The 17,976-nt window shown below is 44.6% G+C and overlaps 1 protein-coding gene across 5 annotated transcripts in view; it reads right to left on the bottom strand.

Moving 5' to 3' along the window:
- LOC139422659 (TEK tyrosine kinase, endothelial) overlaps positions 1-17,976 on the bottom strand; it is an 83,739-nt gene that overhangs the window by 26,925 nt on the left and 38,838 nt on the right. For all 5 annotated transcript variants that reach the window (XM_071173828.1, XM_071173831.1, XM_071173832.1 and 2 more), the window contains exons 7-16: positions 17,274-17,411; positions 16,297-16,422; positions 15,993-16,138; positions 15,328-15,472; positions 14,888-15,046; positions 9,257-9,391; positions 6,750-6,862; positions 6,329-6,509; positions 5,894-5,991; positions 5,511-5,748 (exon numbers count right to left, since the gene is read on the bottom strand). In XM_071173828.1, the coding sequence (XP_071029929.1) occupies positions 5,511-5,748; positions 5,894-5,991; positions 6,329-6,509; positions 6,750-6,862; positions 9,257-9,391; positions 14,888-15,046; positions 15,328-15,472; positions 15,993-16,138; positions 16,297-16,422; positions 17,274-17,411 (1,479 nt within the window). The remainder of the gene's footprint in view (positions 1-5,510; positions 5,749-5,893; positions 5,992-6,328; positions 6,510-6,749; positions 6,863-9,256; positions 9,392-14,887; positions 15,047-15,327; positions 15,473-15,992; positions 16,139-16,296; positions 16,423-17,273; positions 17,412-17,976) is intronic.

Genomic DNA, 17,976 nt, shown 5'->3' with positions numbered 1-17,976 from the left:
GTGGAATATGTTTTAAACATAGTGTATGCACATCCAATAACTTGGCTTAACTCTTCCTGTGGGTTTAGCCTGACGAAGACATTTGGGTCGAAACGTTGCGCAATAAACTGCGGGAGCATTCGTCAGTGTGTAATTCTTGGAGGGATATATGTTGGCTATAGTCATTTGTTGGAAACGTTACTACTTAGTCCCCAGTAGTCATGCCACATTGAGTGGGTTGTAAATCAAACCTCACATTTGCCAGCTACTTGATTTATTGCATGTTGTCTGTCAAAAAACACTTAGTGGGGGTTGTTGGTTGGTAATCTGAACTAAGCAGGGGGTGGATGGTGGAGCGAGGGTTTGTAGGGTAATTTATGGGAGCACTCTTGCATGGGGGGGAGGATAGAGTGAGAGTTTGGGTCATGGTCGTCGTGACCATGATTCCTGTGGTGTCATAGTACAGATGGGGATATGAGGTTTTGTGTGATGAATTGTGGGTAACTAATTTACTGCTGTGATGCACTGTGAGTAACTAACTTACTGGTGTGACGTATTGTGGGTAACTAATTTACTGGTGTGATGTATTGTGGGTAACTCATTTACTGGTGTGATGTATTGTGGGTAGGGGCGGCAGGGTAGCCTAGTGGTTAGAGCGTTGGACTAGTAACCGGAAGGTTGCGAGTTCAAACCCCCGAGCTGACAAGGTACAAATCTGTCGTTCTGCCCCTGAACAGGCAGTTAACCCACTGTTCCCAGGCCGTCATTGAAAATAAGAATTTGTTCTTAACTGACTTGCCTGGTTAAATAAAGGTAAAATAAAAAATAAAAAAAATAAAAAAATAGCTAATTTACTGGTGTGGGTAACTAACTTAATGGTGTGATGTATTGTGGGTAGCTAATTTACTGGTGTGGGTAACTAATTTACTGGTGTGATGTATTGTGGGTAGCTAATTTACTGGTGTGGGTAACTAACTTAATGGTGTGATGTATTGTGGGCCCCCTCCCAGTTAGGGGTAGTGATGAGCTCTACAACAGAGTCTCACAACTCAATCGCTGGTTGAAAACTGTTTTCTGCCACCCCCAAAAGATAGAATTTGTAGATAATTGGCCCCCTTTTGGGACTCACCTACGAACAGGACCAAGCCTGGCCTGTTGAGGAGTGACGGACTCCATCCTAGCTGGAGGGGTGCTCTCATCTTATCTATGAACATAGACAGGACTCTAACTCCTCTAGCTCCACAATGAGATAGGGTGCAGGCCAGACAGCAGGCTGTTAGCCAGCCTGCCAGCTTAGCGGAGTCTGCCACTAGCACAGTCAGTGTAGTCATCTCAGCTATCACCATTGAGACAGTGTCTGTGCCTCGACCTAGGTTGGGCAAAACTGAACATGGCGGTGTTCGCCTTAGCAATGTCACTGGAATGAAGACCTCCTCCATTCCTGTCATTATTGAAAGAGATTGTGAAATCTCACATCTCAAAATAGAGCTACTTAATGTAAAATCTCTCACTTCCAAGGCAGTTATAGTCAATGAACTAATCACTGATCATAATATTGATGTGATTGGCCTGATTTAAACATGGCTTAAGCCTGATGAATTTCCTGTGTTAAATGAGGCCTCACCTCCTGGCTACACTAGTGACCATATCCCCAGCGCATCCCGCAAAGGCGGAGGTGTTGCTAACATTTATGATAGCAAATTTCAATTTACCCCAATAAAAACTATGTTTTCGTCTTTTGAGCTTCTAGTCATGAAATCTATGCAGCCTATTCAATCCTACTCAATATAGCTACTGTTTACATGCCTCCTAGGCCATATACAGCGTTCCTCACTGAGTTCCCTGAATTCCCATCGGACCTTGTAGTCATGGCAGATAATATTCACATTTTTAGTGACTTTAATATTCACATGGAAAAGTCCACAGACCCACTCCAAAAGGCTTTCGGAGCCATCATCGACTCAGTGGGTTTTGTCCAACATGTCTCTGGACCTACTCACTGTTACAGTCATACTCTGGACCTAGTTTTGTTCCGTGGAATAAATGTTGTGGATCTTAATGTTTTTCCTCATAATCCTGGACTATCGGACCACTATTTTATTACATTTGCAATCGCAACAAATCATCTGCTCAGACCCCAACCAAGGATCATCAAAAGTTGTGCTATTAATTCTCAGATAACCAAAAGACTCTTAGATGCCCTTCCAGACTCCCTTCACCTACCCAAGGACATCAGACTCCCTCCACCTATCCAAAATCAGTTAACTTCTCTAGGGTACGTGGGACGGTAGCATCCCACCTGGCCAACATCCGGTGAAATTGTGGAGCGCAAAATGGAAAAATACTCAATTAAAATATTTAACATTCTTGAAAATATATGTGTTATAAATCTAAATAAAGCTTAACTTCTTGTTAATCCGCTGTGTCAGATTTCAAAAAGGCTTTATGGCGATAGCAAACCTTGCGATACCATGAAAAAAAACATGAAAAACAAAACCATGAAAAATATATTTCAACCAGGCAGGTGCGCCACGAAAGTCAGAAATAGCGATATAATTAATGCCTTACCTTTGAAGATCTTCTTCTGTTGGCTCTACAAAATGTCCCAGAAACATCACAAATGGCCCTTTTGTTCGATAATGTACTTCTTTTGTGTCCCAAAAATGTCATTTTATTTGGCGCGTTTGATTCAGAAATACACCGGTTTCTACTCGCCCAACATGCCTACAAAGTATCTAATAAATGACCTGTAAACTTGGTCCAAACATTTCAAACAACGTTTTTAATCCAACCTCAGATACCCTAAAACGTAAATAATCAATAACATTTAAGACTGTTTCTAATACCGGATAAAAACAACATGGAGCTCCATTTTACACGCACCAGTTCACGCGCACCAAAACAGTCCACCTGGAGTGACACTTACAATGAATAGGACTACTTCTTAATTTCTCAAAAGAAAAACATCGAACAATTTCTAAAGACCGTTGACATCTAGTGGAAGCCATAGGAACTGCAACCAGGTTCCTAATAATAAGGGCATCCCATAGAAAACCATTGGAGTAACAGGCAGTTTACTTTGGGAACGCTTTTCATCCAGATGTCAAAATACTGCCCCCTACCCCAGAGAGGTTAACCACCTAACTGAGGAACTCAATTTAACCTTGCACAATAACCTAGATGCAGTCACACCCCTAAAAATAAAAAACATTTGTCATAAGAAACTAGCTCCCTGGTATACAGACAATACCCAAGCTCTGAAGCAAGCTTCCAGAAAATTGGAACAGAAATGACGCCACACCAAACTGTAAGTCTTCCGACTAGCTTGGAAAGACAGTACCGTGCAGTATCGAAGAGCCCTCACTGCTACTCAATCATCCTATTTTTCCAACTTAATTGAGGAAAATAAGAACAATCCAAAATATATTTTTTATACTGTTGCAAAGCTAACTAAAAAGCAGCATTCCCCAAGAGAGGATGGCTTTCACTTCAGCAGTGATTAACTCATGAACTTCTTTGAGGAAAAGATCATGATCATTAGAAAGCAAATTCCTTCAAAGCTCAGTTGTCCTGAGTCTGCACAACTCTGCCAGGCCCTAGGATCAAGGGAGACACAAGTTTTTTAATACTTTATCTCTTGACACATTGATGAAAATAATCATGGCCTCTAAACCTTCAATTCCAACTAAACTACTGAAAGAGCTGCTTCCTGTGCTTGGCCCTCCTATGTTGAACATAATAAACGGCTCTCTATCCCCCGGATGTGTACCAAACTCCCTGAAAGTGGCAGTAATAAAGCCTCTCTTGAAAAAGCCAAACCTTGACCCAGAAAATATTAAAAAAACTATCGGTCTATATCGAATCTCCCATTCCTCTCAAAATTGTTAGAAAAAGCTGTTGCTCAGCAACTCACTGCCTCTCTGTAGACAAACAATGTATGTGAAACGCTTCAGTCCGGTTTTAGACCCCATCATAGCACTGAGACTGCACTCGTGAAGGTGGTAAATTACCTTTTAATGGTGTCAGACCGAGGCTCTGCATCTGTCCTCGTGCTCTTAGACCTTAGTGCTGCTTTTTATATCATCCATCATCACATTCTTTTGGAGAGATTGGAAACCCAAATTGGTCTTCACGGACAAGTTCTGGCCTGGTTTAGATCTTATCTGTCGGAAAGATATCAGTTTGTCTCTGTAGATGGTTTGTCCTTTGACAAATCAACTGTAAATTTCGGTGTTCCTCAAGGCTCTGTTTTAGGACCTCTATTGTTTTCACTATATATTTTACCTCTTGGTGATGTCATTCAGAAACATAATGTTAACTTTCACTGCTATGCGGACAACACACATTTCAATGAAACGTGGTGAAAATTGCCCTCCCTGGAAGCCTGTGTTTCAGAGATAAGGAAGTGGATGGCGGCAAATGTTTTACTTTTAAACTCAGACAAAACAGAGATGCTTGTTCTAGGTCCCAAGAAACAAAGGGACCTTCTGTTGGATCTGACAATTAATCTTAATGGTTGTACAGTCGTCTCAAATAAAACTGTGAAGGACCTCGGCGTTACTCTGGACGCTGATCTCTCTTTTGAAGAGAGACATTAGTAACATTGCAAAAATCCTTAACTTTCTGTCCAAAAATGATGCAGGAAAATGAATCCATGCTTTTGTCACTTCTAGGGTAGACTACTGCAATGCTCTACTTTCCGGCTACCCGGATAAAGCACTAAATTAACTTCAGTTTGTCCCTAGAATTTCTAAGCAAACAGCTGGAGGCAAGGCTTTCTCCTATAGAGCTCAATTTTTATGGAATGGTCTGCCTATCCATGTGAGTGACGCAGACTCGGTCTCGAGAGCAACGAGAGTGAGTCTGCAACGAACCGCCCTAGCTGCCTCTGCCTGGCCGGTTTCCCTCTCTCCACTGGGATTCTCTGCCTCTAACCCTATTACAGGGGCTGAGTCACTGGCTTACTGTGGCTCTTCCATGCCATCCCTAGGAGGGGTGTGTCACTTGAGTGGGTTGAGTCACTGACGTGGTCTTCCTGTCTGGGTTGGCGCCCTCCCTTGGGTTGTGCCGTGGCGGAGATCTTTGTGGGTTATACTCGGCCTTGTCTCAGGATGGTATGTTGGTGGTTGAAGATATCCCTCTAGTGGCGTGGGAGCTGTGCTTTGGCAAAGTGGGTGGGGTTATATCCTGCCTGTTTGGCCCTGTCCGGGGTTATCGTCAGAAGGGGCCACAGTGTCTCAGCCTCCAGTATTTATGCTGCAATAGTGTGTGTCGGGGGGCTAGGGTCAGTCTGTTAGATCTCTCTCTCTCTCTCTCTCTCTCTCTCTCTCTCTCTCAATATATTTTATTGATTGTGGGTAACTAACTTAATAGTGTGGGTAACTGACTTACAGGATATTTCCGGTGATGTTTTGTGGGTAAATAACTTACTGGTGTGATGTATTGTGGGTAACTAACTTACAGGATATTTCCTGTGATGTTTTGTGGGTAAATAACTTACTGGTGTGATGTATTGTGGGGAAATAACTTACGAGAGCTCTCCTGTAGCGTCATGGTCTGGAGGGGGATATGAGGTTTCCCTAGACTCTCTCCCATGTTGTTCTTGGACCAGATCTCCACCAGGTACGGAGTGTCAGGTTTCAGACCACGCAGCTGGAACTGCATCTGATTGGCTACCTGACCCGGTAGCCCCTCCCCCTGCAGAGGAATGTTGATCTCTGCCAGCTGGCTGTAGTCGGCCAGGGTGTTGTCTTGGAAACGCAGCATCACCTAAGGAGCACATTGGAAAGAAGGCCGCAGGTTTGTTTTTGTGCTAATTCGTTGTGAATTGTTTAGAAAGTGTCCAATGTTGTCTCTGGTTGGAGCTGCTTTATATGTATTTTAAATCAATTCAAATAATCAATCAATGAATGACCTTGGAGATGGAGTAACCCTCGGCCAGAGACCAGGTAATGATGGCTGAGGTGTCTGTTACGTTGCAGCTCCTGATGGCGGACGGAGCCGGGGGCAACTCTGACAGAACAGACAGGATAGGACAGGTGTTAGAGTAGGTCACTTTGAGGGAAGTTGAAGAAATGAAAGCTGTTCTAGCTGTGTATATACAGTAGGATTTTTTTTTAAATGTAGAAGAACTCTATAGCCCCGTAGTAGCCCTGTAGCAATCTGGAGACACAGAGACAAAACAATACACTGCTGTTTTTTAAAATAAAAACAAGCAAACTAAATCACTGTAGTCAATAAGATCAGAATCTCTGGTGTTCATTTAAATTTTTTATTTGGCAGATCATCATCCATCGGTCCTAAGTTGTTAAACCAGATCAAGTGTTGTTGTTTTTTTTTAAGTCATTACCATTGCTGAGTGTCCATGCAGAGACAGGCTGGCTGTGTTGTCCCACTGACGCCGTCATTATCCTCACCCTGCACTCATACTTGTGTCTGGGCTTCAAGTCTGGCAACTTGAGGCCAGTGGAGTTGGATGGGAGCTGGTAGGTCTTAATGGTCCCAGGGTCCGAGCTCTGAACACACTCCACCTGGTGACGGAATAATATGATAGAGTCATACGACCTGGTGAAGTGGTGCTGACATGGGTCTTACAACAGAGAAAATAATGCACACTAAATGTACATACTCTAACAGATGCTTTTAACCAGAAAGCAACGTACAGTGAGTGTATACATCTTAGTGTATGTATCACAGGTGGGAATTAAACCCTTCACCCTGGCATTGCTAACACTACACTCTTACCAACTGAGCCACACAGGGACACTAACCTGGTAGGTCCAGTCTTCCGTAGCCGACCCAGGCCCCATCACACGGTCCCAGGACAGGCCCAGGGAGGTCTGGGATTCAGGGACCAGCCTCACCCCCGAGGGGAGCGGGAGGTCTGGAGGAGGGGAAAGGAAGGAAGGGGTCGTTGAGGTAATTTAACCCTGATACATGGCCGTCTAACGGTCATAGGAGTTTACAACCATGTCTGAAGGTTAGAGGTCATTGGGAGACTGGGATCCCCGCCATAGGTCAGTTGATTTAGTAGTGAAATTCCTTGGGCAACCAGTCTAAAATCTCATTGTTTATGGGGTTAGTTATGTAACTCAGAGGCTAGCGATAAATCAGGTTCCTATAAGGCCTCCATGTCTCATCTGTTAGGTTAAGATCAGAGGAACATTCCTTGTGTCCATAGATAAACATCTTGATGTAGTAGCTCAATGCTTACACTATATATACAAAAGTATGTGGACACCTTCAAATGACTGATTCAGCTATTTCAGCCACACCTGTGCTGACAAGTATGAAATCGAGCACACAGCCATGCAATCTCCATAGACAAATATTGCCGGCCTGACTGAAGAGGTCAAAGACTTCCAACGTATCACCGTCCCAGGATGCCACTTTTCCAACAAGTCAGTTCGTCAAATTTCTGCCCTGCTAGAGCTTCCCCGGTTAACTTTAAGTGCTGTTATTGTGAAGTGGAAACATCTAGGAGCAACAACGGCTCAGCCGGTGAAGTGGTAGACCACACAGGAACGGGACCGCCGAGTGCTGAAACGTGTTGAACACGCAACAAAAATGGTCTGTCCTCAGTTGCAACACTCACTACAGAGTTCCAAACTGCCTCTGGAAGCAACGTCAGCACAATAACTGTTCATTGGGAGCTTCATGAAATGGGTTTTCATGGCCGAGCAGCCGCACACAAGCATAAGATCACCATGCGTAATGCCAAGCGTCGGCCGTAGTGGTGTAAAGCTCGCCGCCATTGGAATCTGGAGCAGTGGAAACGCGTTCTCTGGAGTGATGTATCACGCTTCACCATTTGGCAGTCTGACGGAAGAATCTGGGTTTGGCGGGTGCCAGAAGAACGCTACCTACCTGTGTAAAGTTTGGTGGAGCAGGAATAATGGTCTGGGGCTGTTTTTCATGGTTCGGGCTAGGCCCCTTAGTTCCAGTGAAGGGAAATCTTAATGCTACATCATACAATGTTATTCTAGATCATTCTGTGCTTCCAACTTTGTGGTAACAGTTTGGGGAATGTGCCCACGTGCACAAAGCGAGGTCCATACAGAAATGTTTTGTCGAGATTGGTGTGAAAGAACTTGACTGGCCTGCACATAGCCCTGACCTCAAACCCATCGAACACCTTTGGGATGAATTGAAACTCCAACTGCGAGCCAGGCCTAATCGCCCAACATCAGAGCCCAACCTCACTAATACTGCTGTGGCTGAATGGAAGCAAGTCCCCGCATCAATGTTCCAACATCTAGTGGAAATCCTTCCCAGAAGGAGGCTGTTATAGCAGCAAAACAGGGACCAACTCCATATTAATGCCCATGATTTTGGAATGAGATGTTCGAGGAGCAGCTGTCCACATACTTTTGGTCATGTAATATATATGACCTGAGGTTAAGAATAAGGTTACTGGGGTGGTTCTTACCCAGGTTACTGGGGTGGTTCTTACCCAGGTTACTGGGGTGGTTCTTACCCAAGTTACTGTGGTGGTTCTTACCCAGAATCTGAATAAGGTTACTGGGGTGGTTCTTACCCAGGTTACTGGGGTGGTTCTTACCCAGGTTACTGGGGTGGTTCTTACCCAGCATCTGAATAAGGTTACTGGGGTGGTTCTTACCCAGGTTACTGGGGTGGTTCTTACCCAGCATCTGAATAAGGTTACTGGGGTGGTTCTTACCCAGGTTACTGGGGTGGTTCTTAACCAGGTTACTGGGGTGGTTCTTACCCAGTTTACTGGGGTGGTTCGTACCCAGGTTACTGGGGTGGTTCTTACCCAGGTTACTGGGGTGGTTCTTACCCAGCATCTGAATAAGGTTACTGGGGTGGTTCTTACCCAGCATCTAAATAAAGTTACTGGGGTGGTTCTTACCACAGAACTAGACTGTTCGTTCATTATAATTATATGGGTTGTATGGTTCTATGGTTCTTTCAAAGCCATTCTAATTATATGGACCGTATGGTTCTATGGTTCTTTCAAAGCCATTCTAATTCTATGGATCGTATGGTTCTATGGTTCTTTCAAAGCCATTCTAATTCTATGGATCGTATGGTTCTATGGTTCTTTCAAAGCCATTCTAATTCTATGGATCGTATGGTTCTTTCAAAGCCATTCCAATTATATGGATCGTATGGTTCTATGGGTCTTTCAAAGCCATTCTAATTATATGGATTGTATGGTTCTATGGTTCTTTCAAAGCCATTCTAATTCTATGGATCGTATGGTTCTTTCATAGCCATTCTAATTCTATGGATCGTATGGTTCTATGGTTCTCACCAAGCATCTGTGTGGAGAAGCTGGCCTCTGGACCGGGAAACCCCGCCCCTCCGGCGCCATGGCGACTCAGCTGGATGAAGGTGGTGTAGTGGGTCATTGGAGACAGGTTCTCTAGCTTCACTACTGGACCAACCACTGAGAGGGAGGGAGAAAGAGAGGGGGGATAGAGAGAAAAAGAGAGAGAGGGCGAGAGAGGGGAGAGAGAGAGAAAGAGAGGGAGAGAGATGGGGGTGAGAAAGAGAAGGAGGGATAGAGAGAGAGATATATAGAGGGAGGGAGAGAGAGGGGGAGAGAGAGAAATAGAGGGGGGAGAGAGAAATAGAGGGAGGAAGAGAGAGAGGGGAGAGAGAGAAAGAGGGAGGGAGAGAGAGAGAGTGGGGAAGAGAGAGAGGGACAGGGAGAGAAAATCATCACTTACATCCCTCAATGACTCCATATGATGCTGTTGCCAATAGTTTCTACATACAAAGAAAACATACGTGGAAGGGGACATTCTGGAACCAATGAATAGTAGTTTCCAAATCACAATAGCACACAGATGATATCATTATAATTGTTCAGTACAGTCATGAAGACAAGTGGGATTCATTTCAGGAAACGTTAACTGAAGCTCACAGGAACGTGATAGCTCTGTCACACTTCATGGATAACATTTAGCAAATCATTATCCTTCCTTTGAAACCAGGGACTATCAGACTAAAAGAGCTGCTCTAGGATCCCACCCCTACCCCCCCTGTCCATATAATCCTATTCATTATAAAGGCCTGCTCATGTATTTGCTCTCCTAATCTGAGGAACCATGGGAGTACTGAACATCAATAAAGAGTTCCTGTCTGTAGTGTATAGCAGTTCCAAAAAACTTTTCTTAATTTTTTTTACTGAACTCGGTCCGGCTTTCAACTTACTCTTGAGAGTTGTAATAGTAGAATGCACAAGGTGCAATTTCTATATTGGGTATCAATCAATCAAATATATTTATATCAGCTGATATCTCAAAGTGCTGTACAGAAACCCAGCCTAAAACCCCAAACAGCAAGCAATGCAGGTGTAGAAGCACAGTGGCTTGGAAAAATTCCCTAGAAAGGCCAGAACCTAGAAAGAAACCTAGAGAGGAACCAGGCTATGAGGGTGGCCAGTCCAATTCTTGCTGTGCCGGGTGGAGATTATAACAGAACATGGCCAAGATGTTAAAATGTTCATAAATGACCACCAGGGTCAAATATTAATAATCACAGTGGTTGTCGAGGGTGCAACAGGGTAGCACCTCAGGAGTAAATGTCAGTTAGCTTTTCATAGCCTTTTCATTGCCCAAGCACACCTCCGCCAAAGCCCCCACCATTTCTCCTTCACCCAAATCCAGATAGCTGATGTTCTGAAAGAGCTACAAAATCTGGACCCCTACAAATCAGCTGGGCTAGACAATCTGGACCCTTTCTTTCTAAAATGATCTGCTCTCTCGTTCGTATCGTCTGAGATTCCCAAAGGTCATCCCCCTCTTCACAGGGGGTGACACTCAAACTGCTAACAGACCTATTTCTATCCTACCCTGCCTTTCTAAGGTCTTCGAAAGCCAAGTTAACAAACAGATTACCGACCATTTCGAATCCCACCATACCTTCTCCACTATGCAATCTGTTTTCAGCGCTGGTCATGGGTGCACCTCAGCCACGCTCAAGGTCCTAAACGATATCATAACCGCCATCGATAAGAGACATTACTGTGCATCCTTATTCATCGACCTGGCCAAGGCCTTCGACTCTGTCAATCACCACATTCTTATCGGCAGACTAGACAGCCTTGGTTTCTCAAATGATTGCCTCGCCTGGTTTACCAACTACTTCTCTGATAGAGTTCAGTGTGTCAAATCGGAGGGCCTGTTGTCCGGACCTCTGGCAGTCTCTATGGGGGTGCCACAGGCTTCAATTCTCAGGCCGACTCTTTCCTCTGTATACATCAATGATGTCGCTCTTGCGGCTGGTGATTCTCTGATCCACCTCTACGCAGACGACACCATTCTGTATACTTCTGGCCCTTCTTTGGACACTGTGTTAACTAACCTCCAGATGAGCTTCAATGCCATACTACTCTCCTTCCGTGGCCTCCAACTGCTCTTAAATGCAAGTAAAACTATTCAATCCATCGCTGCCCATACCTGCCTTCCCGTCTAGCATCACTACTCTGGACGGCACTGACTTAGAATACGTGGACAACTACAAACACCTAGGTGTCTGGAAGGTGAGTTTACAGTCTAACCAGACTCACATAAAGCATCGCTTAAAATTACATCTAGAATCGGCGTCCTATAATGCAAGGGGAGGTAAGGCAATAAATACGCCTTAGTGGCGAAATAATTACAATTTAGCGTTTAAACAGTGGAGTGATAGATGTGCAAAAGATGAGTGTGCAAGTAGAGATACTGGGGTGCAAAGGAGAAAAACAATAAATACAATATAACAGTATGGGGATGAGGTAGTTGGATGGGCAATTTACAGATGTGCTATGTACAGGTGCAGTGATCTGTGAGCTGTTCTGACAGCTGGTGCTTAAAGTTAGTGAGGGAGAAATGTTTCCAGCTTCAGTGATTTTTGCAGTTCGTTCCAGTCATTGGCAGCAGATAACTGGAAGGAAAGGGGGCCAAAGGAAGAATTGGCTTTGGGGATGACCAGTGAGATATACCTGCTGGAGTGCGTGCCAACGGTGGGTGCTGCTCTGGTGACCAGTGAGCCGAGAAAAGGCGGGGCTTTACCTACCTAAGACATATAGATGACCTGGAGCCAGTGGGTTTGGCTACGAATATGAAGCGAGGGCCAGCCAACGAGAGCAATATAGGTCGCTTTGGCGACGAAACGGACTTACAACTTTCTAACGCACTTTGTTAGACTGCATCCAATTTATTGAGTAGAGTGTTGGAGGCTATTTTGTAAATGACATCGCCGAAGTCCAGGATCGGTAGGATAATCAGTTTTACGAGGGTATGTTTGGCAGCATGAGTGAAGGATGCTTTGTTGCAAAATAGGAAGCCGAGTCTAGATTTAATTTTGGATTGGAGATGCTTAATATGAGTTTGGAAGGAGAGTTTACAGTCTAACCAGACACCTAGGTATTTGTAATTGTCCACGTATTCTAAGTCAGAACCGTCCAGAGTAGTGATGCTAGGCGGGCAGGTGCAGCCAGCGATCGGTTGAAGAGCATGCATTTAGTTTTACTTGCATTTAAGAGCAGTTGGAGGCCACGGAAGGAGAGTTGTATGGCATTGAAGCTCGTCTGGAGGTTAGTTAACACAGTGTCCAAAGAAGGGCCAGAAGTATACAGAATGGTGTCGTCTGCGTAGAGGTGTGGCACCCCCATAGAGACTGCCAGAGGTCCGGACAACAGGCCCTCCGATTTGACACACTGAACTCTATCAGAGAAGTAGTTGGTGAACCAGGTGAGGCAGTCATTTGAGAAACCAAGGCTGTCGAGTCTGCCGATGAGGATGTGGTGATTGACAGAGTCGAAGGCCTTGGCCAGGTCGAAATGGTCGGTGATCTGTTTGTTAACTTGGCTTTCGAAGACCTTAGAAAGGCCGGGTAGGATAGATATAGGTCTGTAACAGTTTGGGTCTAGAGTGTCTCCCCCTTTGAAGAGGGGGATGACCGTGTCAGCTTTCCAATCTTTTGGGATTTCAGACGATACGAAAGAGAAGTTGAACAGGCTAGTAATAGGGGTTGCAACAATTGCGGTGATCATTTTAGAAAGAGAGGATCCAGATTGTCTAGCCCAGCTGATTTGTAGTGGTTCATATTATGCAGCTCTTTCAGAACATCAGCTATCTGGATTTGGGAGAAGGAGAAATGGGGAAGGCTCGGACAAGTTGCTGTGGGGGATGCAGAGCTGTTGACCGGGTTAGGGGTAGCCAGGTGGAAAGCATGGCCAGCCGTAGATAAATGCTTATTGAAATTCGTGATTATAGTAGATTTATCGGCGGTGACAGTGTTTCCTAGCCTCAGAGCAGTGGGCAGCTGGGAGGAGGTGGTCTTATTCTCCATGGACTTTACATTTCCCAAAACTTTTTGTAGTTCATGCTACAGGATGAAAATTTCTGTTTGAAAAAGCTAGCCTTAGCTTTCCTAACTGCCTGTGTGTATTGGTTCCTAACCTCCCTGAAAAGTTGCATATCATGGGGGCTATTTGATGCTAATGCAGCACGCCACAGGATGTTTTTGTGCTGGTCAAGGGCAGACAGGTCTGGAGTCAACCACGGGCTATATCTGTTCCTGGTTGTACATTTTTTGAATGGGGCATGCTTATTTAAGATGGTGAGGAAAGCGCTTTTAAAGAATAAGCAGGCATCCTCTCTCCACAGCAGAGGTATATTTAGAGGGAAAGTTGGTTAGGGTGATATCTATGAGGGTGCCGTGGTGTTAAGCATATCCCAGTTTAGGTCACTTAACAGTACAAACTCTGAAGATAAATGGGGTGTAATTAGTTCACACATGGTGTCCAGAGCGCAGCTGGGGGCTGAGGGGGGTCTGTGACAAGCGGCAACAGTGAGAGACTTATTTCTGGAAATGTGGATTTTTAAAAGTAGAATCTCGAATTGTTTGGGCTCAGACCTGGATAGTATGACAGAACTCAGACCTGGATAGTATGACAGAACTCAGACCTGGATAGTATGACAGAACTCTGCAGGCTCTCTCTGCAGTAGATTGGGCACAGACCTGGATAGTATGACAGAACTCTGCAGGCTCTCTCTGCAGTAGATTGGGCACAGACCTGGATCGTATGACAGAACTCTGCAGGCTGTCTCTGCAGTAGATTGCAACTCCGCCCTCTTTGGCAGTTCCATCTTGGCGGAAAATGTTATAGTCGGGGATGGAAATTTCTGAATTTTTGGTGGCCTTCCTAAGCCAGGATTCAGACATGGCTAGGACATCAGAGTGGGCGGAGTGTACTAAAGCAGTGAATAAAGCAAACTTAGGGAGGAGGCTTCTGATGTTAACAAGCATGAAACCAAGGCTTTTACTGTTGCAGAAGTCAACAAATGATAGCGCCTGGGGAATAGGAGTGGAACTGGGGCCTACAGGGCCTGAATTAACCTCTACATCACCTGAGGAACAGAGGAGGAGTAAGATAAGGGTACGGCTAAAGGCTACAAGAACTGGTCGTCTAGTGCGTTGGGGACAAAATAAAAGGAGCCGATTTCTGGGCGTGGTAGCACAGATTCAAGGTATCACATGAATGCACATTAGACATGGCACAATTTATAGAATTGCAAGAAAATGAGCTTTAAACCTGCAAAAATCTCTCCACCAACAAGAGTGGTATGAACAATTGTCATAAACAGTGCTTGTGCCCATACAAATACACACGCAGGGGGGGTCACAGGATGTTCCCCAATGCTGGAGTAAAACTGTTTGGGAACTCCCGGTGTACAGTACTGTCTGTAGTAGACAGTACAGGTAAGAGTTAATGTCTGTGGTAGACAGTACAGGTAAGAGTTCATGTCTGTGCTAGACAGTACAGGTAAGAGTTCATGTCTGTGGTAGACAGTACAGGTAAGAGTTCATGTCTGTGGTAGACAGTACAGGTAAGAGTTCATGTCTGTGGTAGACAGTACAGGTAAGAGTTCATGTCTGTGGTGTACACTACCTTCAACGGTCTTCCATACAGAGGTATTGACCTGCTTGTAGATGACCTTGACAGAGGTCACCGGTCCGTCTCCTGTGTACGGCTCCTTGTTGACCAGCACAACCAGGTGATACGGACCACTACTGTTCAACATGGGAGGATACTGGGGCATCGGAGGGACTGAGAGAAAGAGAGGAAGAGAGAAGAGAAGTGTTCAAATCCACATTCACGAAATGGAAGACATTTTCAAGAAAAAGACGACGAAGGAGGAGACGAAGGAGATGAAGTGGAAGGAGGAGACGAAGAAGGCAAAGACGAAGGAGATGAAGAGGAAGGAGGAGACGAAGAGGAAGGATGAGATGAAGGACGAGTCGAAGGAGGAGACAAAGATGAAGACGGAGGAGGAGACGAAGATGGAGGAGACGAAGGAGGTGGCGAAGACGAAGCAGGTTTTCTCCTACCTTTGACGTTGACCATGAACTCTCTCTCTGCCTGCCCAGCTGTAGTTTTCACCTGACAGATCCAATAACCAGTATCTCTCTCAGTGATCTTATCCACCCTGAACATAGACGTGGTCTGGTCATTCACCATGTCAGTGTCAAATGCCTAGGGAAAACATCAATCCAACCATACAAATATAATCACATATTAGTGCTGTGAATTAAGCATTTGATAAGAAGAAATGGCTAATGGGGTGATTGCTAATCGTGGGGATTGCTAATCATTGCTAATGCTAATTATTTTTTAAATGATCAAATAAAGAAACACATACTTAATATCCAATTTGATAATTTCTCTGCTACTTACATAGCTTGGTCCCAAATCCATTTGTGCTGTCTTGACACCGGTGTGTCTATGACCAGGAGTTGACAAGACAGCACAATCAGATCTGGGACCAGGCTAACATAACGTATAAATTGGCACAAACAGATGTGGGACCAGGCTAACATAACGTATAAATTGGCACAAACAGATGTGGGACCAGGCTAACATAACGTATAAATTGGCACAAACAGATGTGGGACCAGGCTAACATAACGTATAAATTGGCACAAACAGATGTGGGACCAGGCTAACATAACGTATAAATTGGCACAAACAGATGTGGGACCAGATTAACACTTACATATATTCTGGTTTTGCCTGGTTTGAGGAGGATGATCTCACTGTGTAGAGGAGCTGGTTGACCCGTGGCGCTACAGTTGACAATGTACTGAACCCCAGCATTCACCTCTGTATCCATGGGGTTACTGACTACGACAGGTGGCCTGTCTAAAAGGAAACATCATCATCAACAACAACAACAACAACAACAACAACATCAACAATGTACTGAACTCTTCAATTCAGGGTGAACAGTAACAACATCCACATAGCTTTAAATATAATAGTGGAGAGTTTATGGAGCTGAAGTCAGTAAGTTTTTTAACCTTCTTTCTCGCAGCGAGCACCGTGTCGTCCCACACACACACAGCCACGGAACCGGTCGCAGTGCCCCTTGTCTCCACATTCACACGTCAGCCTGCAGTCAGCTCCATAGAACCCCGGAGGACAAGCTGGAGACACAGGAACAAACCCAGAAATACATGACAGTACTATCTATGAATAGCAACCCACTGTACTTTAGCAATAAGAAAGGTGATCGATTATTATAACCCCAGCCAGATAGGACACCATACTTTATGTTAGCCTGGTCCCAGATCTGATTGTGCCAACTTCTACTTTATGGTAGCCTGGTCCCAGATCTGATTGTGCCAACTTATACGTTATGTTAGCCTGGTCCCAGATCTGATTGTGCCAACTTATACGTTATGGTAGCCTGGTCCCAGATCTGATTGTGCCAACTTATACGTTATGTTAGCTTGGTCCCAGATCTGATTGTGCCAACTTATACGTTATGGTAGCCTGGTCCCAGATCTGATTGTGCCAACTTCTACGTTATGTTAGCCTGGTTCCAGATCTGATTGTGCCAACTTCTACGTTATGTTAGCCTGGTCCCAGATCTGATTGTGCTACCTTATAAGTTATGTTAGCCTGGTCCCAGATCTGATTGTGCCAACTTATACGTTATGTTAGCCTGGTCCCAGATCTGATTGTGCCAACTTCTACTTTATGGTAGCCTGGTCCCAGATCTCTTACCGTCATTGATGATAATGACAACCATAGGAACATAATGAGAGTGATAGCATAAACTGATCTGGGACCACCAGATCACAACTTCCTTGTCCATTTTTCATAAACATATCAATGTACAGTATATCAGTGTAGAAACAATAACCTGCCCAGGGACTGCCGATTGAAAAATTTGCCGGCTGGCTACAACCGTCACTTATACTGAAAAGTTGATTAATGTAAAAAATAAAATAAACTCAAAACTCTCAAACTCAAACATGTCCTCTCCCCTCACCTTCACTACAGTTAAATCCTCTCCAGCCAGTAGCACAGGAGCAGCCGTATGGGTCTCTCTGACAGAACACCATGGATCTGCAGTAACCATCTCTACACCACTCTTTACACGTCCTCCCAAACTTACCCTCGCCACACACTGGAAAATAAATGACACTTTGATTAGGTTTAGGGTTCATTTGGACATATGCAGAAATATAGATCAAATATAACGTCAGTCAATATGTTAACAAATACTTAAAAAGAGATCATCCTAAATATATGGACCGTGCATCATCATTAAGGCACTAAACAAACATCACTAAATACTTATATGACTGTAGATCTATTTAGTGATTTATAGAGGGTCGTTTGCTTGGCTTGGCAGATCTTGGTTACTACCTACTGCCCTGACCACACCACACACTGTAAAACAAAACGGCATTCCAGCATTCTAAAGTCCAGACCAACATTCCATGGAGATTTGGAAACATTCCAAAGAGCGAGATAAGAGACCAAAGCACTAAATCACATGGCTCATAATCAGCCAGGATACATTTAGTAGACAATAAACCACATTCCCTTCGGGACAATAACGTTTTCTTTCAAAATGAATGCCTGTAATGGGGGCGGCAGGGTGGCAGGTAGCCTAGAGGTTAGAGTGTAGAGGCGGCAGGTAGCCTAGTGGTTAGTGTAGAGGTGGCAGGTAGCCTAGTGGTTAGAGT

The sequence above is a fragment of the Oncorhynchus clarkii genome, chromosome 12 (genome assembly GCF_045791955.1).
Source record: "Oncorhynchus clarkii lewisi isolate Uvic-CL-2024 chromosome 12, UVic_Ocla_1.0, whole genome shotgun sequence".
NCBI lineage: Eukaryota > Metazoa > Chordata > Actinopteri > Salmoniformes > Salmonidae > Oncorhynchus > Oncorhynchus clarkii.
The sequence above is the reverse complement of the archived record's forward strand: the minus strand, read 5'-3'. Positions and strand labels throughout refer to the sequence as shown.